The sequence below is a fragment of the Cynocephalus volans genome, chromosome 7 (genome assembly GCF_027409185.1).
Source record: "Cynocephalus volans isolate mCynVol1 chromosome 7, mCynVol1.pri, whole genome shotgun sequence".
Lineage (NCBI taxonomy): Eukaryota > Metazoa > Chordata > Mammalia > Dermoptera > Cynocephalidae > Cynocephalus > Cynocephalus volans.
In genome coordinates this window covers 134,672,369-134,694,479 of record NC_084466.1, presented here as the reverse complement: position 1 = coordinate 134,694,479, position 22,111 = coordinate 134,672,369, and the positions used below count along the sequence as shown (strand labels likewise).

Below are 22,111 nucleotides of genomic sequence, written 5' to 3'. Positions count from 1 at the left end.
CTTGGAGATCCTGCTTCAGGGCCCCGTCACCAGCGGGGGTCGGGGTGAAAGGATGACTTGGGGGGCGGGGTTTGAGCCGCAGAAATTTCAGGGAGGGCTCCAAAGCCTCCGCGATTTGGGACCTAGGTTCGGGAGGAGGCCGGGGGAGTCCTGACCGAGGAAGGAGCTCGAGCGAGGACCGGACCGAGGGGACGCAGCACAGCCCCGTCGCCACCTGGACGAGGACGTGGGGCGGAGCTGTGGCGGGCGCGGAATGGGGCGTGGCCTCGCTGGATGGGCGGGGCCCCGGGCAGGACGGGGCGGGGCCTCGGTGGGATGAGGCGGGGCCGTGGCGAGGCGCCGGCTGCGGTTAGGAAATAGGCGCGGTGGGAGAGCAGGGTTGGACCCCCGTTGGGAGTGGCGTTAGGCCACTCCCGCCGGAACTCCAGGGCCGACCTCGGCCACTGCTCCTTCGTTGAGGGGGGGCCGCCGCCGGCCGCGGTTCCCGACGCCGGAAGGGCGGGGCCTCCGCGTTCCCGGGCGCTGCAGCCGGAGGCCGCGCGGGCCTGGCGGGAAGGGCCACGAGCTGGTCCTTTTTTGTTTCCTTTTTCCTCCTTTCTCGGCTCCTCCGGAAAAGCGGAAGGGGCAGGGACAGAGCAGCGATCAGACCCACCCACTGTGTCCCAGCACGTGCGTGGCCACGAGGGAGCCCTTTCCTCCCTGGACCCCACCCATTTAAAGCGGCTTCAGGGTACGCCTGTATGGATGTATCTCCCAAAAGTGAAATGTTGGTGTTTAGTCGTTTCGAAATTGGAACTTTGGGGGAAAAATGGTGGGAGAACCATAAGGCACTCACGGGTTCTCACACGAGGAACGGCTCTTCCCACGCCCCATGGCGTGGAGTTTGACGGGCCCTGGACTCCTGGGTTTTCCCCTCCTAGAATTCTGGATGGGAGCAGCTTCTGTCCGTGCCAATTTCACCCACACTAAACGCCTTGCATCCTGATTTTTGTGTCTCTCATGCAGATTCTTGACTCTGATGCAGAACCTTTCAGAGTTAGCTAGAAGCCTTGGCCCAGCCTCTTGATGCAGCCTGAATCCAGCAGGTGTGAAGAGGAGACCCCTTCCCTCTTGTGGGGTTTGGATCCTGTGTTTCTAGCCTTTGCAAAACTCTACATCAGGGATATTCTGGACTTGAAGGAGTCCTGCCAGGTGCCAGGTATGTGGCTGATCAGCCTGATGGATGCCCTGTGCTGCATGTGCACCCCGCCTCCCCCTTCCCCAAAGCTGCAGAAAGCTGGTATTAGGGGCTTTCCAGGAGAGCCTTCCCTGCTGCTGCTGCAGCCTTTGAAAATGACCTAGCCTGCACCCACGAATGAGTTCATATCTATGCAAGGTAAAAATAGGCTTTTTTTTTTTTTTTTTTGGTCATTTTTGTGACCGGCGCACCGCGCTCAGCCAGTGAGCGCACCGGCCATCCTTATATAGGATCCGAATCCGTGCCCGATCCGCGGCTGCGCTTCCAGCGCTGCACTCTCCCGAGTGTGCCACGGGGTGGGCCCTGTTTTTTTTTTTTTTTTTTAATAGGTGTTTGGGGAGTAACCTTTGTGCTGAGCAACGGAATGTTTTACGTGTATTTGAGGTCTTTCATATTTTAAAATGGCTCAGTTGTTTTTCTTGGGGCCTGCTCTTGGTGGAACTGTGCCACTTACCTGGCCCAGACATGTGACTCTCCTATTCAGCCTAGATTTCTTCTTTGTAAAAATGGGGGTTAATCATGCCTCATTTTCTTGTGTGGGTTTGTTTTGTTTTAAATTATAAACTCCCTGAGAGGAAGGACATCATCTGTCTTGTTTCATTTGTAATCCCAGGGCCTAGAACACTGCCTGGAATGTTGTGGGCCCTCAAATAGCAGTTGAAACAACAAAGCATTATAATTGTGAAAAATATTTTTGAATGTTTTTATTAAAGTAGAGGTTACCAAAGACAGGCTTATCGTACCTAATAATATGACAAATATAGTTTGTGGTAGATTTAAATAATTCATGTAGCTATGGGTGGATCATCTCGTGTTTACGGTGCTGAGAAGTTGGATTAAAGTCTCTGCTATTTTGAGTGAAGCTTTCTGGTTAAGGGCCTTCTGAATAGCAAGCTGTGAGTCAGAAGTAGTCAAGAATCTCGAGTGTCCACAGTTTTAATGAGGTTTTGTGTGTTTCCAGTTATATGTACAAATATATTTGGATGACTTTTGGTACAGTTTTGTTTTTGTTTTTTTTAAAAGATGACTGGTAAGGGTATCTTACCCCTTGGCTTGGTGTTGTCAGCACCACGTTCAGCCACTGAGCTAACCAGCCATCCCTATATAGGATCCAAACCTGTGACCTTGGTGTTATCAGCACCGCACTCTCCTGAGTGAGCCACAGGCCGGCCCTGACTTTTGGTACAAATTTTTGACCACACTTTTATTTCCCAATTATTGTTGAAAATGGTCTGTTTATTTCCTTGAAAGGCAGCCAGCCTCCCCCACAGTTTTCCATTTTCCAGAACAGTCTGGTATTCTTCATAGCTCATCTCCTCAAGAAGAAATTAATTCACATCAAATGCCAGCCTTGCTTAAAGATCTTCTCTGGGTGAGCAAGCAAGTATCAAGGACATGATAGGGGCTTAACTCTTCCTTTGGAGGAAGGACTTTATGATGTATTAAAAACAAACTAACAAAAATGGGGTGATCTTTATCACTAGTGAGAATGTTTCAGATGTGTTTTTTAAAATGAAACCTCATGGTTGAAGCAGACATCAACTGTAATTTTACAGAGTGATCTTCTTTAGACTATACTGTAGTTCAGAGGGGTGGGAAATGCCACTAGTCTAGGTTTTCATTTTGTGTGTTTTTGGTTTAGTTTGCCATAAAGAGAAAACTTGTGACCGCATAAACAAAATAACAAAGGTTAACCAAAAAAGTGATAGAATATAAAATAAATGTGTTGTATAACAATTTGGCTGGCCTTTGTCCTTGGTTCTTGTCAGGTAACCTCTGAATCTTTGAAATTTCCTGAGTGATAGGAATGTCTGTGTTATTCATGGTGGCCCCTTGTACCTTACTTGAGTTTATGTTGATGAGGTGTCTCATGCTGGGGCCACAGGCAGTTTCAGGATGGGGCCTGGCCATGCCCAAACAACAGTGTGATTAGAGGGTTGGGGTTTTGAGCCAGCTCATATCAGTACGACCCTTTAGGAGGGGAGGTGTGCTAGAGATTGAATTCAGTCATGTGGCCAGTGATTCAATTAATCAGGCCCACATTGTGAAACCCCAGTAAAAACTCTGGACACTGAGGTTCTCTTTATTTGACTCATCCTGATTTGTATCCTTTATTTATAAAACTATAATCATAGATTTAACATCTTCCTGAGTTCTGTGAGTCATTCTAGTGAGTATCAAACCTGAGGGAGTCTTGGGGGCCCCCAACTTTGGAGCTAGTTGGTCAGAAGTGCAGATGGCCTGAGGACTTCTGCAAAACTTGGGACTAGTGACTGAAGTGAGGGCAATCTTATGGGGGACTGTGCCCTTACCCTGTGAAATTTGACCTAACTCTGGGTAGTTGGCATCAGAATTATGTTGTAAAATTATTGCAAAATGTTAACTCCCTTAATCTGTGAATTTAGGGTTAAACTAATGAAAATATTGTGAAATTTGACTGTAGTAGTTGTGGTGTTTAGGTTTTTGGGGGGGGGTTCTCCATTTTTTAAAAAAAACGAATCAATTTATTTAAAAAAAAATTTTTTTAGGATCCCAATCTAGAGATAATCAATATATTTTTAATAACCAGTCATAACATATAGAAGTGGCTTTTATTGTTTTAAAACATCTCTGTTCATGTGAGACTTCAATGATGGGTTAAATAATAGTGAATCTTTTATATAAATCAACGTATGATATTTATACTATCTAATTCTAGTGAGTACAATCAAGTGAAATAATGTATTCATAAGAATTACATTAGGGGCCAAGCCTGTGGCGCACTTGGTAGAGTGCTGCGCTGGGAGCGCGGCGACGCTCCCGCCGCGGGTTCGGATCCCATATAGGAATGGCCAGTGCGCTCACTGGCTGAGTGCTGGTCACGAAAAAGACAAAAAAAAAAAAAAAAAAAAAAAAAAGAATTACATTAAATGAACCTGTGTTTGAAAAATATTATCTTAGGCATTTTAATGCTGTCAAACTTCAATAAAAGCAATTATAGCATCAATTAGATAACAGCAGTTAAACTAAACAGAGATCAATCAGAAGTGTTTTTAAAGAGAGAAAACCGGCAAATGTCTTGCTGTGGTCCTGATATTTGGGGTCAGCTGCTTGGAATCTGAAGCAAACCTGCCTGTGCCTCTGGATCCCTGAGCCCTCACAGCTTGACCCTCCTCTGTCTTCGGGACCTGATGATCCAGGGGTTCCCCAGATACTTTTAGACCTTTGTGGGCTGCATGTGGAACAGCAGGAGCAAAAGGGCCACTTGGGAACGGCTGGAACATGAACTCGACGTCAGCCAGTATTTGTCTGTTGCGCTCATTTTCTTTATTTTAGCTTGTTGAGATTTCTCTTAGTTGACAGAGCTACCATCCAAGTTTCTTGAACTCTCTTCTTATAGAAGAAAGTCTCGTTTTGATAGAAAGAAGTGGTTCTAATTCTTTTTTCCATGTCTTCAGCCATGTTGTAGAGGTTGTGCATCTGATACATGCAGTTCATGTTTCTATACGCTTTCAGAATTTTCTTCTGTATTTCAAGCAGTATATTTTCTCCTCAACTGATCTGCTCTGAGTTTTAAATTCGAACCATCTGTTATTTTCTTCTGAAGTTGTTTTCCATTGTTCTGGGATGCTGAAAAGATTTTGTTGCATCTTTGAGTGATTGTATCTGCCCTGGAAGATAAGCCGTTGTCAGTCCAGGAGATAAAAGCTTACAGGGCTCACTTTTCTGTCCATTTTTGAGAAAGTCTGCCATGTCCTTGAGTGAAGACCTTTTCAGATTTTTATTAAGTATTGCCAAATACAGAGTTTGTAACATCAGAGGACTGACCTTTATCCCGGTGACTTGAGGACTTCATTGACCTGTGCCATTAGTCCAATCTTCTCATTGCTTTTCCCAAAGACTTCAACCCAGGCAGAACACCTTTTGTCCAGCTCTTTGCCCCCATCTTAAAGTGTATTGGCTCTTTATTATTAAATCCACCATAGTGATATATATAGTATCTTCTAAGGAGACCCAAAGAGTCCTGAGACTTTTCAGACACAACCAGCAGAGCACCCTGCAGCTGCTCCAGGAGATGCTGGAAAGACATTTCAATGTCAGGCAGCAGGCTCTCCACTGGTCCAAAGGGCTCTGCATCTCTGCCTCTGATTGCCAGTGTAATGGGAGCCACAAATGACACTGTGGAATATTCCATCTCTAATGTAAACAAGTACCTGGCAACTGGGACAGACCATTAGTTGAGCTGGGGGAGGTGAGCCAGATTCTGAAAAACAGTTTTCTCCAACTTTGCTCTGCTCAGTGCACACACAGAAAATGATATTATCTGCATAGTGCATTTGGGGAAGCAAAAAGGGCTGATTGCAGCCGGAGATCAGCCTCGAGCTCGGGCTGCTCTGGGCCCCTTCAGCAAACCAAGAGGACCAGAACAGCACCATGCCATGCCCCTGCCCTGTACAGGAGTCTACCAGGGCATGGGAGGTGGGGGAGTGGGGGGCTGCACATCATGGAGGGCATCTCTGGGTGAGGTTCATTCTCATGATTTGAAGTTTGGTTCTTCCACAGGGAAGCGTGATCTTGCCTACAAAGGTCCAGGGACCTCCCTCCTCTGAAGGCTTCCTGTCTCCTCTGTGTTTGGTCAGTATAGGCAGGCAGGGGCAGAGGACTGAGTATCCCACCAAAGGAAGTATGTGAGAGACCTAGATTTCAATTGTGAGGACTCAGGAGAAATGAATTAGAACTGGTCAGGTCTTAAAATTTCATGGATTTTCTGTGGAGCTGCTTTGTCCCTGTTCAGTCCAAGTGTTCCTGGGTGGAGATAACTCTCCTTCAAGGGTGATGGCTTTCCTTCTCCTTTCCCTCCTGTGGCCCTGCCATTTTCAGCACATGGCCCCTAAGGTTGACCTGAGGAAGATCTCCTGCAGAGGGAGAGGGTTCTGCTTTTGGCAAAATTTGTCACCTTTTATTTCTTCAAACCACATCTCACTCTCCTGGTGTCTCTGGCAGACTGAGGCTCAGAGGCTCCCTGTCTGTACCTGGAACTCTACTGTGTGTGATTCATCCCCAGTCCTTTGTATCTGTGAGGGAAACGAGAGAACCATCAGCAGGGGCAAATCTGGGCCTTCTGAGGGGTGTCAGGGTTCAGATCGCAGGTCTCCCCTGGATTTGGAGAATAGAGACTCTGACCAGGATTGGTGGTAGTGGTAGGGTGGCCAAATGCCTGAAGTGATCATTGTTTCTTTGTTTACAATTCATATATTTATTTCAAAAGAAAGTTGCCATTTAAAAGCTTATAACCTATTTCTGAAAGTAAAGAATTCAGCATCATGGGGGGGAAACAAATTGGCTAGAGAGGATATTAGGACGCTTTGGTTGCAGGTGACAGGAACAGAAGTAGCTTGAGCCAAACAGGGAGCTCAGGTAAGGATTTTGGGTGGAAGGGGAGGGAGCCCAAAGGAGAAGCTCTGCAGGAACCCAGAAGCCCTGGGACCAGGGGTCGGAATCAGGGACTTCCTGCGCCCAGGAGTCCCTCTGTCTGTGTCCCATCTCCAAGGCAGAAAAAGCCCTCTGGGTGTCAGTAGGCAGGTTTCTGCCTCAGGTTTCTCCTTTGGCAGGAACTTGCCTGCTGGCATCTGTAGTCTAGATTTCAAACAATTTTAAAAAGAGAAGTTTTTCAGTTGTAATATGCTGGCGCCAAAAAGTAGTGTTTTGTAACCTACTTATCTCCTAAAAAAAAAAATTCTATTGCCATTTCACAGACATGATGACTGGTTTCTTAGAAAAGCACTTAAAAAAAAAAAAAAAGCCAAAGAAGCTTTTCTCATGGTTTCCTCTCTCTTTTTTCCAGTCGCTCAAAATACAGTACTGTTTGGTGCCATCACATAATAACTGTTTTCAGGCTCCTTGTGAGCATTCTACATTGAGGTGCGTTTCATTTCACAAGGGGGGAAAGCGTATTAACCAAATCCAGTTGGGCAACATTGGTTTTCTCTTTTCTGCACTAGTACAAGCTTCCTTAAAGCCAAGCTTTTTACTTAGGACCCTGGAAGAAAAGACATCTGAATTTCTTGAGACTTGCCATTTGTGAAGGGCTGATTCTTAACTCTGGAATTTCAGCAAACAACATGCCACTGGTTTTTGACCACCTCCACTCTCCTCCCCCCACCCCTACAGAGTTAATATTTAATGAAGCAGAAAATGTAATCATACATCGTATAGACTTTGCTTTTTTTAAAAATTTTAGGTGTATTTCTTTACAATGGACATCCAGTAAGACAGGTAGATATCTTGGGAACTGTCATTGGAGTGAGAGAAAAAGATGCCTTCTACAGTTACGGAGGTAAGAACAATCGTGTTTGAAATTGACATTATGCAGAAGCACCCCCCCACTCCTGTCAGCTGAAAGTTTCATTTCAAGCAGCCCCACAAAGCCCAAGCAGTTTCCTCTTGGAGTTTCAGAGGTGAACTAAATGTAAAATGAGGCAACAGGTAGGCATGATACTGATGCATCCTGTGAAGTGAGAGCTGCTGGGGAGTTAGGAGGTGGAAGAGTTAAAATATAGCAGTCTAGAATCAACAGGACAGACACCTGATACCTGAAGACATAGCTGTAAATAGCCAAGATGGTAATACATGTTTATATTGATACCTTTAAAAGAAAAGGCCAGGTTAATGTTAAGGTAGACTTCTTAAGAAGACAGGGAATTATGAAAAATAATTTTAAAAGATTTATATCCAGGACAGTTTAGAAAAAAAAAAAATCCTTTTGGTACTCAACGGGGTAAGTATCCATTATCAGAAAATTTCCCTTTCCTGATGGTGATGGAAACTAAATAAAAGGTTTCTATATTTTGGACACCAGAAAATTGTTAGAATGTGATTTTAATGGGTGCAACGGATCTCAATTTTTTCATCGAGTTTAATTTAAGCATTTTAATACATTACCTTCTGCAGCTCCAAGATTCTATGTAGTTAAAAGGCCAAGCTAGAAATTTTGTGGGAAGCTTAACTTTGAATTCTAAACCTTTGCTATAATTGACGTCATCACTTTTTGTGGTGTCGCCTTGGATTTGTATTCTTGCTCTACTTGGGGAAAGATAGAAGGCAGTTGAACTTTATGACCAAGAACATTTCATCAGCAGTACCTGCATGATTGATAATTTATAGGTACGACATCACTGCACTTCTTCAACGTGTATTCATTTTCCTGAAGATGATTGTCTTAATGCTTGTAAAATAACATGTGAGAGATGAGATCTCTCAATCCTTCCACTTTTTCCAAGAATATTTTTTTTCATTCTGAAATAGATCATCTTGTCAGGCATCCCCATCGTGGGTCTGTTTTTTCTTTATTTTACCAAAGATATTGTTCCTTTTTTCCTCCAAACAACTCAACAAACATTTAGTAAGTTTCTACAGCATACCCAGCTGTGAGTAAAGTATATTGTAGTACAATAACATACTTCTCTCCAAATACCAATGATGAAATAATGGTGTCTTTCAGTTTATAAAGCACTTTCACATGTATAATTTCATGTTATTCTCCCCTAATCTTTTCAAATAGAAAGGACAGATGTTATTTCCATTTTGCAGATGAGAAAATCAAGGGCCAGTAGCTTGCTCAAGGTTCCACTGATGCAGGTTTGTGGGTCTAATCTACAATTTACTGACTCCAGTGTTCTCTGTGGTCTCTATATAACTCGATTTGATTTTTCTCTCCCCCAACTCCTCACCCCCTTCCCTACCCCTAAATCAGCTGCATCTGGTTTTTCAGATCAAATAAATGAGGCTGTTTGAGGGCTTCAGTCCTGGCCCTAGAACCAGGCCAGATATTAGGCCTGTGACCTAAAGAGATTTCACTTAACTCCTTTTCCCATTATGAAAAGATTAAAGCGACACGTTTGACTCTTCCACAGTGAGCATTTCCCTCTGAGTGGGTGACATGAGAGCATGACACATCTGTGGGCTGTGGGAAAAGGAAAGGCATCTGAATGTTGAAGTAGTTGAAAACAGAAATATGGTTGTGACTTCGGTGCTCTTGTGTCCTGTTCAAGTGGAGAGCTGCCTCTCTCCCTACTGTCCTTAAGACCAGCTTGGCTGTGGGGCCACCTGCCAGGTGACCACTCCCTGCCATCCCAGGTCCTGCCCCTCCTGAGTCACTGCGGGCCTGTGCCGGGCATGCTTCCTGCTCACACTGACTCGTCTCACGCTGAAACAAAGGGCCAGGGGCCAGGCTGGCACTGTGAGGGTGCCTCTCCCCTGGGGCACTAAAGCAGCCAGACCTCGGGGCGCTGGGCACCAGGCACAGGGTCTGCTGCAAGAGGTCATAAGCCAGGGAAGTCAGAGCATTGGGTGGCAGGGCCTGGAGTGTACCAGGCACCTGGTGGCAGCAACTCAAGTCAGGCCTGCAGTCTTGGGAGGCCACAGTCCAGAGCAGAATGGCCTCACATTTTCCAGAACAAATGTTCGTGTGCTAATTTTTTTTTGACTTTACTATAAATCAAGATTTTTAACTGACCAGAGAAGTGGTGTACCTAGAGATGTCATACATTTTTAAACACAAAATGTCCATGTCAATGTTTTTGCTTCTTAAAATGATACTTACTCATTATAAAATAAAATTTGAAACTAGAGAAAATTTTCATGAAGTACATAAAAGTCATGTGAAACACTGCAAAGCAGACAAAAACAATGTCAGTGTTTGAGTGAATATCCTTCTTAATATTCGTAACATTTTCCTAATATTGGAAATGTAGAAATGCCTTATTTCCATAGTATAATTATGCTTATTTCTTTCTCTTCTTAATGTTTCTGAAATTAGGCTTACAGTCAATATATGCATTGAAGGTGGGCTTTGTTCCCCACACTCCAAAAGAAACTGCTATTAGCATTTAATGTCTTAAAATAATTTCTGTTAAAATACACTGTTTAATGTTTTACATAAACAGAATTATATATAAGATTTATGGGATATATAAGATTTCTGTTTTATAGTGAGGTGTGTATATCTTTCAACAGCAGTGAATATAGATCTTCATTATAACTTCCTATTCTTATATACTATGTCATTGTAATTTATTTAAATGATTGCATATTTATAAACATTTAGGTTATTTCCAATTTTCAGTATTATAAATAATCCTACAATGAACAGCCTTATGCAAGACGTATATATCTTTGTGCTTATTCTGGTTTTCTTCTCAGGATAAATACCGGAAGTAATTGCTAAGACAAAGGATATTTCAAAATGTGATGCATCTTTCTAAACTTGCTGTTTAGAAATTTGGTACTAATTTATATTCTCACTAACAGCATATGAGGGTATCAGTATTTTTAAAATTTGTCAATCCAGTAGTTGAGAATGTATTTAAATTTGCTTTTTTTTTTTCATGACAACTAGTGAATTTAGCATATGGACATATTTATTGGCCATTTTTATATCTTCCATGAATTTCATATTTTTTTTCTTTACCATTTTTTCTCTTGTTGTCTTGGTCTTTTTCTTATTATTTTGTTTCAGCTCATTATATGTTAAGGCACCAACCCTACCATTTGGATAATTGCTGTCCAGTATTAGTTTTTGAGTGGTCAAACATATCAGACTATTTTTTAAAAATGAGTTCTGATTTTCACATGCTGCTCAAAAGACGTCTTTCCCCATCAACTAACTGTAAACCCAAGGATAAAAGTATTTACCCATATCTTCTCATCTTAAGTTTACCTATTTTATATTTAATAAAATGAAACTCATCTAGAATTTATTTTATATAAGAAGTATTCTTCTCAGCTTCTTCTTTTAACACAGATTTAAGCCAGCAATAAGATAATTTTGCCTTAATATTCTCTATTATGTGTGCTTTTACAACAGTCTGATTGATGATTTTTTAAAAATTATGAGACCCACTGACCCCAGGCTTAGCCACCTCTGTTCTGAGTTTATCAGAAGTTAGGCAAGGAGAAAATGGCCATCACCCCATAGCAAATTTCTCCAAATTCCTCTACAGTTAAAGTCCACGAGTAACAAGAATTGTTTCATGTGGCTTTTTTTTTTTTTTTTTTTTTTTGCACTAGGAGTAAAATAAGCCAGACCAGTATTGTTTTTGTGACCGGGATATAATTATATTCTATTATGAAAATAAAATTGTGCCCTTCTGTCATGGTTTGGCATTCCTTATATCCCCTGCAGTGGTGTGGACTGGGCAGAAGCCCTCCCACAAAGAGAAGCCCAGGCCACGCAGCTTGGGACGCTTTGTCTTGGTAAGTCAGCAAGCTAGTGAAAGAGAAATGGTGACAGAAGCCTATGCTCTAAGTGCCTGTGTTTCTAACCACGGACTGTGTGATGCTATCTTGTTTCAGGATGGGAAAGAAAGGCTGATTTTGTGTGTGAGCAGTCATTGAGGTTTTTGCACTTAACTTCCTGAGGACACCGTTTTTATTAGAGAGGTGTAGGCAAGAATCATTAGTACCCTTGAGGTAGGGTAAGTGAAACCATTGGGCTCATGTATTACATTGACAAGTGCAGACAAGCAGTTCATATTAGTGTATGGTGAGAGATTGTTTCTACAGGTGGAAGGAGAGTTTGATAAAGGATTTGCCCCTCCAGGATCTCGCAAAATTTCATTTTTCAGTATGGCTAAATACAATGACAACATGTTAATTTATTAGCTGTGCCCAAATCTCTCTTCTACCCTTTTATGCCTTCTTGCAGTGGATGATAGCACTGGAGTTATAAACTGCATCTGCTGGAAAAAGTTGAGCAGTACCGAATCTTCATCAGGTAATTTTATTTGCCACCATCCTTTACTTTTCCACTAACCAATTGATTTTTCTCAAGATAACTCATCAGAACAGCTGCAGGGCTAAATTTTCACATTCATCCACTGCCGAGTTACATTGATCGACTTGGAGCACTGTGCCCAGAGCTTTGCTGCTCTGAAATCTGACGTGGGGAGCTGTTTCCCCTTCCTCCCATCTTCCATTTTCTTCCTCCCATCTCTCTGGTGCTCACTTCCTCCTAAGCCTATGGCAATGTGAATAGATTACGGAGTTTGAGCAGTTCGTTTTTACCATGCCAGTTACTACATCAAGATTTTAGCATAATTGTTGGTCAGATTGGAATCCCCTTGTTCCTGGCATATCACTTGACCAAAGAAGATTTTGAAAACTGCTCCTCCCACATGGATGGCACTACCTTCTATGCTGCCATGGTCCAGATTTTATGAAATCTCTAATATGTTCAAAAAAATACACAAGCATTCTAAGATTGATGAGAAGGTGTAAGTTAGGATTCCTTTGGAAGTTAGTCATTAAGTAGTATAAACTGAAAAAGAACTTTAAAGTTGTATATTGAACACATTCGACTGTAGCTGAAATAACACTTGGAGTTATTTGAATATATTTTTATAATTAAGTATTTTGTAAAGTTATGTTCATAATATTTAAAAATATTGTGCAATATTGCTGGTCATTTTTGGCTCCAGAGAAGCTACAGAAATTGGCACCTTGTTTTTCTCTGTTTTGTAGTATATACAGTGTGGTGCCATAAACAATGGGGTTATTCAGTGAACATTGCCTGCTCTGATAACTAATGTCTAGTGTCTACTAATGTTATATGTGGCAGGAATGTCTAATGCTTGGAGTGGTGTCTTTTTTCCTTTTTGCCATTATCTCTTAGGATCTCAACTTCCTAGTTTGACTGTACCAGCTAGTGGAATGCTCATTTGCTTAATTTTCTGATATATTTAAATTTAGAATTTAGCCATCCGTTTCACCCAACTTTGGTATTCCCATTCCTGATTGGGGAACATCTAAATCTGTGGCTATTCAGGAAGCTTTGTAGATAAATTTAAGAGAGACAATAGGTTTTATGCAGATATTTTTTTTTTTTTTTTTTTTTTTTTTTTAAAGATGACCGGTAAGGGGATCTTAACCCTTGACTTGGTGTTGTCAGCACCACACTCACCCAGTGAGCGAACCGGCCATCCGTATATGGGATCCGAACCCGGGGCCTTGGTGTTATCAGCACTGCACTCTCCCGAGTGAGCCACGGGCCGGCCCCCTATGCAGATATTTCATAGGCAAGAAATAAACCTATAAGACAATCAGATATCTGGATTTTCATATACAGTGTATCTAGCATATTTGTTTTAGTCTGTTGTGTGCTGTTATTACAGAATACCTGAAATTGGGTAATTTATAAAGAATAGAACTTTATTTCTCACAGTTCTGGAGGCTGGGAAGTCCAAAATCAAGGTGCTGGCAGGTTTTTGTTTTTGGATAAGGGCCCAGTGTTTGCTTCCAAGATGGTGCCTTGAACACTGCATCCTCCAGAGGAGAGGAATGCTGTTCCCCACATGACAGAAGAGCAGAAGAGAGAGAACCCACTCCTGTAAGCCCTATTTTTTATAGCAACATTAATCCATTCATGAGGGCTCTGCCCATTAAGCCCCACCTCTCAACACTGCTGCATTTTGGCTTAAGTTTCCAACACATGAGTTTTGGAGGGGACAAAAACATTCAAGCCATAGCAGCATTAAAATCATTTTCAGATGTATGGTTATTGTCACAGTCTTCAGTCAGTGGTGCAGTTTGAATATGTGTACTTGTTTTAGATGGAAGGTCAGCAAACTTTTTCAGTAAAGGGCCATATAGTAAATATTTCCTGCTTTGTGGACCATATGGTTTGCATTTGGACTGTTTAACACTGCCATTGTAACACAAAAACAGCCATAGGTAATACATAAACAAATGAGCATGGCTGTGTTTCAATAAAACTTTATTTACAAAAACAGTTTGCAGGTGGATTTGGCCCATGAGCTGTAGTCTGCAGTCACCTTTTTAAGACAACATTTTCATTTTCAAAATGAACTTTTTTTCAAAGAAATGGCATCATCAGGAATATTACATAATTCTTATATTTAGTAATTTTTTAGATCAACAAAATGGCTATTAATACTGAGATGGAGGTTTTTAAAATAACAGTAAGTAGATGAATACTCTCAGTGGGTAGCCTTAATTTGAAATTGCTTTGTGAATATAAAGAGAGGGTAAGAGTACAAGGAGAAAGCCTAAAAATGATTCTCATCATGTTATCTATTAAGTGATATTTTTAAATTGTCCCCAACTTGCCCATTCTCTTTTTAATTTAATTGCCCTCAGTTTAAAAGCTTTCCATTGGAAAGTGGCCAACAAAGACTAATTTTTTTAAACAAAATTTAGTCTGAGTCAAAATCATGTTTTAATCAGTTAAAGTATAAGAATATAATATTAACTCCTGTAAATGTCACACTGAATGTACCATTTGGACTTAGCTTATGAGCGAAGTTGAGAAAGCCTGGCCCTTGATATTAGAATTTTAAAGAGGATTTATCTTTCACGATGGAATAGACTACTTAAAAGTGAATTTCTGTTAGGCTCCAGCTATCTCCTTGTGTTCATTAAATTACACAGCTTGAACCTTCATTTGACAATTTGGCTCACCTTTTAAATGAAAGTTGGGCTTTTTCTCAGACCAATCTTCAGTCTGACAATTTCAGTGGTGCTATATGAAGCATTTATTATCACCTATAATGTCTGCATAATGGCATGAAATCTGTACATACCTTTAAGACGTAGCCTAAGTTGAAGAGGACCTGGGGATAGGAGCACAGATAGAACAGCCTCTTAAAAAGTAATGCAGTAGTTGGGGATTTCCTGAAGAAACCCGGTAAGCTGAGCAGCATTAATGCTGACTGTGTCTAGTTTCCTAGGTCTCGATTACTGCATACACAGAGTCCTCTGTGCTCCCTACATTGCAGTTTTCTTTAATAAAATAGATGTGTTAAAAGAAAATTGAAGAGCTAGCCAGTTGGCTTGGTTGGCTTCAGCGTGGTGTTATAACACCAAGGTCAAGAGTGCCAATTCCCGTACCAGTCAGCTGCCAAAAAAAAAAAAAAGAAAGAAAATTGATGCCTATGCAGATTACAAAGCCATGATTGTCAAAATTGTATTAGGTAAAAAGCAGAAAATTTGATCAAGTGACCAAAAGAAAGATTCCCTTCTTTCTAGAAACCCTATTATAAGACAAACCAGAAATAATACAACAGAAGGATATAAGTCAGCATTTAACAAATGCTGTTGTTTCTGGTAGATAACAATATTTAAAAAGAGTCAGGGCTGGCCGATTATCTCAGTTGGTTAAAGCGAGGCCTTGTAATACCAAGGTCAAGGGTTCCGATCCCCATACCAGCTGCCAATAAACAAAACAAGCCAGCCGCCAATAAACAAACAAAAAAGAATGTTAACTGTGATTCCTATCTTGCAGCTTACATAAAATAACTCAAAGAAGATAGACTTGTATATTTATCCCAGTAAATATGTTACACTCTCCTAAGACCCCAGCTGTTAAGGCATCGAAAACCATCATCATCGACAAGAATGATGGGACTCAAAAATCAAGAGATTCTTTGCAGACTTTTCTGCACTAAAATGAAATCAAATAAACATAAAAAAAGAAAGCAATGGAATGGAGAGAGTTATGTAATAAGCATAAATGATAAAGCTTCTCTGGAATTTTTAGGAAACTAACAAAGTTAAGGAGATGGGCTTATTTATAAAGAAATACAAAGAGTAGATCATCTCATATAAAAACACATAGCCTCCCTTGCAATTTAAAGGCAAAATAAAACATATGGAACCATTATATATTTGTTAAGATATTAAAATTCCAAATGACTGAAGCTAGTGTAGGACTGTGAGCACACAAGCATTGCTAATAATATCATGTGAAAACAGAGTGGTTTGATTATGTTTTTTCCGACAAACATTCTGACACTAGGTAATGGACTGTAAACCTGTTTGTATTTTTTACCCAGTTATCCCCAGTGAAAGACTCCAAAGAAAACAAAGTAATTTTGTCTAGAGAGTTTAATCATTCATTATCACAAATAGCTTATATTTATTATTTCCTATGGATCTGGCATTGTGCTAAGTTCATGATGTAAGGGTAAATTAAATCATACGCAACAACTCTGTATGAGATAGCCTCTGCTATTATCTCCACTTCATAATTGAGGAAACCGAGGCTTAAGAGTAGAGAGGAAACTGAGGCACAGTGAAGTTAAGCAACCTACCCAAGGTCACACAGCTAGTGAGAGGTAAACCAAGATTCTAGTAAGATCTTTCTGACTGTAGTAGCTGAATGCTGACATCTAAGCTGTACTCGCCCCATGCAGTGCTAGTGACAAGAACCCAATTAAAAGATTATAAAAAGGGGGAGGAAATATTTAGTGAGACTAGCTAAATAACTGGCATATTAACAAGACAGAATGCTATATTGTTATATAAAGTACCGAGTTGTGTGGATTCTGTGGATACATAAGTGTGTTTGAAATTATGCCAGGCAGAAAAGCAGAACACAGAATCTTTTACACACATCAGCTATAAATATGGAAAATATGAGCATCTTCTGGGGCAGGCAGGAGAGAATTTTACTTTAGGCAAGTTGCTTGATCTCTCTGTGACTCAGTTTCCTCATCTGTAAAATGGAACTAATGATAAATAGGAGCAGTTGTAAGGATAGGATGTGTTAACAGATTGTAAAGTCCTTAGAATCTGTGGCTGTTCTTTTTATTTAACTAATACAATTTGGAAGTAAAATTGAGTGATAGAAATTATTTAGAATTGAATGTGCATTGGATACTTTTCACCATGAAGTTGCTTAAGTTTATAGTTTTGAGTGGAAGTGTGTGTGTGTGTCTGTGTGAGAGAGAGAGAGAGATAAATTAGCCTAGTTCTCAAGAGACAAGCAGTGAGAGATTAGGATGTTGAGCACCTAGGTGGGGCTAGTCTCCCGCAAGGACACTTTAAGGTATTGACACCAAATCCAGCCGAACTCACCATTCAGAGTTCAGCTCAGGACCACGTAGAGCCCTTTGACTGCATTGACAATGCAGGGGTAGGAGAGAAGGCATTGGCACCGTATTGGAACTCAGCCACTTGGCCTTGGTCCAGATTCTGTTCCCTTCCCTCTCCTTTTGAATAATTACAGCTTATACCTTTTATTCAGTAGAGGATTTCAAAAGGTTACATGGATTTCCTATAGTAGAGATACTAATCAGAAGTATAATAAATAAGTGTAACACACACATACACACATACACACACAAACCGGGGGGGGGGGGGGAAGAAGATATAACAACCACAATTATTTGAAGTTGATACAACAAACAAACAGAAAGGACATGGTTGGGGGGGAGGGGGGGAGGGAGAAGGGAGGGAGGTTTTGGTGATGGGGAGCATTAATCAGCTACAATGTATATCGACAAAATAAAATTTAAAAAATAAAAAAAATAAAAAAAAATAAATAAATAAATAAGTGTATTGTGTTGGTCTTACCCTGAAACTATCACAAATGTGGTGAGTGATTGTGTTACAACTTTCTCTCTTTCCTTTGGCCCCAGCAACTGCAGCTGCTCCCAGTGCAGCAAGAGAGCTGAGCTTAACCTCACAGCTTAAGAAGCTGCAAGAGAACATTGAGCAGAGAACAAGGATAGAATTTGGGGACATTATCCGAATCAGAGGCTACATCCGCACATACAGAGAAGAGCGAGAAATTCATGCCACGGCTTTCTGTAAGCACAAGATCTTGCTGCCAAATTATTTGTTATTCTGGGTGTGTGTCCAGTAAACTCTTGTTTACCTAAAAGTCAAACTTCCAAAAGTTCAGATAAGAAGATTTAACTCTATTTAATGGGGGAAATTATATTGCGTAACATGCTTTCTTTAGAAAAGCAGTATTTCTTAGTCTTATTTTGAAGAGAGGTAATTATAAGTTGGGAAAGAAAGTGGATTATTTACTATGTATAGTTGGCAAGTTTATTTGGACAACATAGTAGAGTTTCCAAGGTACTTTGAAGTTCTAAGTGTCAATCCATTAGGGCACAGTGTTGATATTCTTCAAAATGATGGAAATTTCTTTAACAACATTGAGTCCATTAACTCTAAATGAAAATAACTAACCAGAAATATGACCATCCCACCTCATATTCCCTCCATACTGTGCTGGCTGGTTTTCAGGTGGAAGTCTCAAGGCCAGCCCCTGTGGTCCCCATGGAAAGAGATGCATGAGTGCACCAGTGCACTTTCCCAGCCCCAGCCCGCTCCCCAGCCAAGCCTGTGTATTGCATCTGGTCTCACAGGATGACTGGGAACCATTTAGTGCCTCTGGATTGTATGATCCCTGAACACCCACAAGGGAGGACACCCACCAAGTACCTCATTTACTGTTGTCCTAGCAGCAGTTTGGACATGGGAAAGAACTGATCTCAGTGTCATTTCTGTGATCTCTCTTTCATGGTGGTTTCTTAGATAAAGTGGACGATCCAGTGTGGAACATTCAAATTGCAAGGATGCTTGAACTGCCCTTTATCTACAGGAAGGTTTATGACCAGCCTTTCCGCAGCCCAGTTCTAGAGAAAGAAAAGGCACTAAGGTAAGTTATGCGCAACCACTGCTGAAAACGTGAGCATAGCAGTACAGCCAAGTAGCAGGAGCCTAGACGCCAGGGTTGGCCTGGGTTCAAATCCAGAATGGTCCACTCAAGTGCTGTGAGGCTCTAGGCAGGTCCTCTAATCCTCTGTATGCCTCAGTTTCCTCACTGTAAAGTGAAGATAATGATTGTACAAATGTCCTTAGGTGGTTGTGGGGGAAATATACATGTAATTGGAGTCACTGAAGGAGTACAAGAGGGAACAGGGAAAAAATATTTGAAGAAATAATGGCTGGCATTTTTCCAAGTTTGATAAACACTGTGCACTCACAGATCCAAGAAACTTGGTGAATGCCAAGGCAAGAACCTGAAGAAAACTGCACCAAAGCACATCACAATGAAAATACCACGCCGTTGCACATCATAATCAAAAATCTACAAAAACTACAACAGCTGTTCTCAACCAGGGATGATTTTATTCTTCCATGTGTGGGGGGACAAAACCCAGGAGGAATAAGAATAATACATATTTGCAAGTGTATGCGTGAAAGAACTCAGAGGAGATACAGAGAGCCACTAGCAGTGGCTCCTAGGAGGTGGAGGCAGAGGAGGACAGAAAGCACACTTTATACTATATACTCTTTAATTTTTTTAACATGTGAATATATTACCTATTTTAAAAATTATATTTAAAAAAGTACAAACTATAGACCTGTATAAAATAAAAAGTGAAAATTCTCTTTCTGTCTCCTACCTCAGCACCATTCCCCAGAGATTACCACTGTTCATAGGCCGATGTGTATGAATCCTTTTAGACTTGTTTTTCCTGTGCACACACAGCACAAATATTTGCCCATGTTTTGTGGATTTTTTTGTGCTTTTTTACAAAAACGGGAGCATACCTTACATGGTATTCTGCAGCTTGACTTTTTTTCTTAATCTATCATGAATATGTCTCTTAGTTCCTGCAGTTCAACCTCATCATTTTAAGCAACCACATGAATATTCACTGTATGAATTACCCTTTATGTCAAAAATAAGCATCAATGTAGTGTTGCATTTTCTAGCTAACTTTCTGCTTTATCCATGCCAAAAAGGTGATGGTTTTATACAGAGCGTTTTAAAACTTTCCCCAGCAGCAATCCAGGTGCCTTGGACCTTGCCAGTCTCACATCTTTGCTGAGTGAAAAAGTGAAAGAATTCCTCACAGAGAACAGAGTGCAAACCTTTTACCAGCAGGAGCTGGAAATGGTGGAGTCTTTGCTGTCCCTTGCCAATCAGCCTGTGATTCACAGGACCTGCTCCGACCAAGTGAGTGCAACATGAGCACGTGAGAATTCCAGTTCCCCACCCCAAATCTGCGGCTGAAGGGTGTGGGTGAATGTGACCATAGCATCAAGACTCACAGGGTGGACCCAGGCAATAGAAGTTATGATTCTATCACGTGTCATTTCTATTCTGGAAAGGTCATTGACCACTAAGAATCTGAAATGAAGCTGGACCTGCCTTTTTTCCCTCCTTACTTAATTGCATTACGTTTAATCTTTGAGTAGGAAAAAATAGTCTAAGGTTTATAGTACTCAGTTGGTAGTACTCACTGAGATGGGTATTTAATCTCAGCAGAAGCCAAGTGAGGGGAAGGTAAATGAGAGGAGATAATTATTCTTCCAAGATTATTTATTGATCAGCAAGGTGATTCTTGAACTTGAACAAAGGTTTTTAATGACTTGCCCTCTCTTCACAAGAAGGTTGAGGAGTTTAAATAGTGAGTTGTATTCAGTTTGGTTTATAAGTAGAAATTTCAAGGAACACTTAAGTAATTTTTAATTCCTCTTGGAAAGAGCTGTCCCCAGGTTTTCACCCCTAATGTTACAGGTGAACTTGTTTGGTTGTTTGGTGTTTGCTTGGAATTAAGGATTATTTGAGACTTTGTTTTTAGGCTTTCCCTTTCATTGCAGTTCTTAGGTTTGTTGTTGTAACACGACTACTATTTGTTTATTTTTATTTATTTTCTTTATCCCACTGGGGAATGATCTCAGCTTAAGTGTGACCCTCTTGCCCTCCCTGACCACCTGATGTGATCGCCACGGGATCCCTCACTGTTGTCTCCCTGTTTTCATATCTGTGATGTCACTGGTATTCATAGGCTTGCTTTCCCGTTCCTCCGGCAGAAATTAAGTTCTGTGGGAGCAGAGGCTTCGTCTGTCTTGTTCTTTGCTCTCTGCCCAGGGCCTAGAATAGGGCTGACATAAAGCAGGTTCTCAATAATTATTTATTGATTGAAGGAATGAATGGTTTTTAAAAAGTCAAATAGTCACAGAAAGTATATGGTGAAAAGTAAGTTTCCTTCCCATCCTCCCTCCCACCTCCTTTCCCCAGAGACAAGCACCATTACTAGCCTCTTGAATATCCTTCTGGATAGAGTTTGTGCATATATAAAGTAGAAGTAGTTGTATCCCTCCTTTTTTACACAAATGGTAGCATTCTATAGTATACTGTAGACCTGGCTTTTCATTCAGTATGTCTAAGAGATCCCTTCCCGGCAATGCATATCTTTTGTTACATGGACCATAATTTATTTAACCAGTCTCTCAAGTCCTGGATTGTTTAGATGTTTTCCAGTCTTTTGCCATTACCACCAGGACTACTATGAGTACCTTTGCCAGGAAACAAGTTGTTCTTCGTGATTCTGGTGGGATACAGGTCACCCTCCCAACCTCCGAGGAACCTGTGCTTCTCAGTTTTGTTCTTGTACCTAATGATCTGTGCCTGGCAATAGGCTTATGTGCCCAGTGACCCATGATTTCACACAGGGAGATGAGGGATAGCATTTCAGAAAGTACCCAGTGGAGAGGGTCACACCTGGGTGCTTTATTCTTTGCCAAGGTTGCTTCTACACAGTTGCATCTGTCCAGGGAGAGCAAGATTGACCTTTTTCCCATTTAATCATGGGACAATCATTTAATCATTTAGAGGAGGTTCAGAGCCAAATTGACCTCCTAGGGCTTCTGATGGCTCTGTTGGTGTGTTTGGAAAGAAACTTTAAAGCTTAGTGAAAACTACATTCTTCACATGAAGCAGCTTCTCTGTGATAGCTGTAATCAGGCAAAGAGACTTAAGGACTCTTTGAGGACTGAAAGCTTCCTCCATTCAAAATGATCGGTGGGGAACTTTTGGTGTGATATCTTTTTGAAAACGCTTAGTGTGCTTGGAGTAGAAACTTGTGTCTGCCCAGTGCTATGTGTTTAAAAAGAAAGGAATATGGCACTATATTTGTTTTATCTTTGGAAACTTTTTTTATTTTTTTCCGCCAATTATGAATTAGTCCCTCATGTTGCTCTGGGTGGGGGAGGTCAGTGTCATTAAATTGAATTCTGTTTAAGAGAGACCTGGGAGACTAAAGAAGCTTGACAATGATGGTGAAACCCTAG

At 41.0% G+C, this 22,111-nt stretch overlaps 1 protein-coding gene across 2 annotated transcripts in view; it reads left to right on the top strand.

The window, feature by feature from the left end:
- The first annotated feature begins 335 nt into the window (after positions 1-335).
- Positions 336-22,111, top strand: part of STN1 (STN1 subunit of CST complex) — a 37,747-nt gene continuing 15,971 nt past the window's right edge. Inside the window, exons 1-7 of one of the 2 annotated variants that reach the window (XM_063101876.1) lie at positions 336-730; positions 1,006-1,198; positions 7,458-7,553; positions 11,922-11,990; positions 17,653-17,823; positions 18,560-18,683; positions 19,820-19,991. In XM_063101876.1, coding sequence (XP_062957946.1) covers positions 1,066-1,198; positions 7,458-7,553; positions 11,922-11,990; positions 17,653-17,823; positions 18,560-18,683; positions 19,820-19,991 — 765 coding nt within the window. In that variant the 5' untranslated portion in view covers positions 336-730; positions 1,006-1,065. Of the gene's footprint in view, positions 731-1,005; positions 1,199-7,457; positions 7,554-11,921; positions 11,991-17,652; positions 17,824-18,559; positions 18,684-19,816; positions 19,992-22,111 lie in introns of both variants that reach the window. The other variant, XM_063101875.1, reaches the window with a different exon arrangement.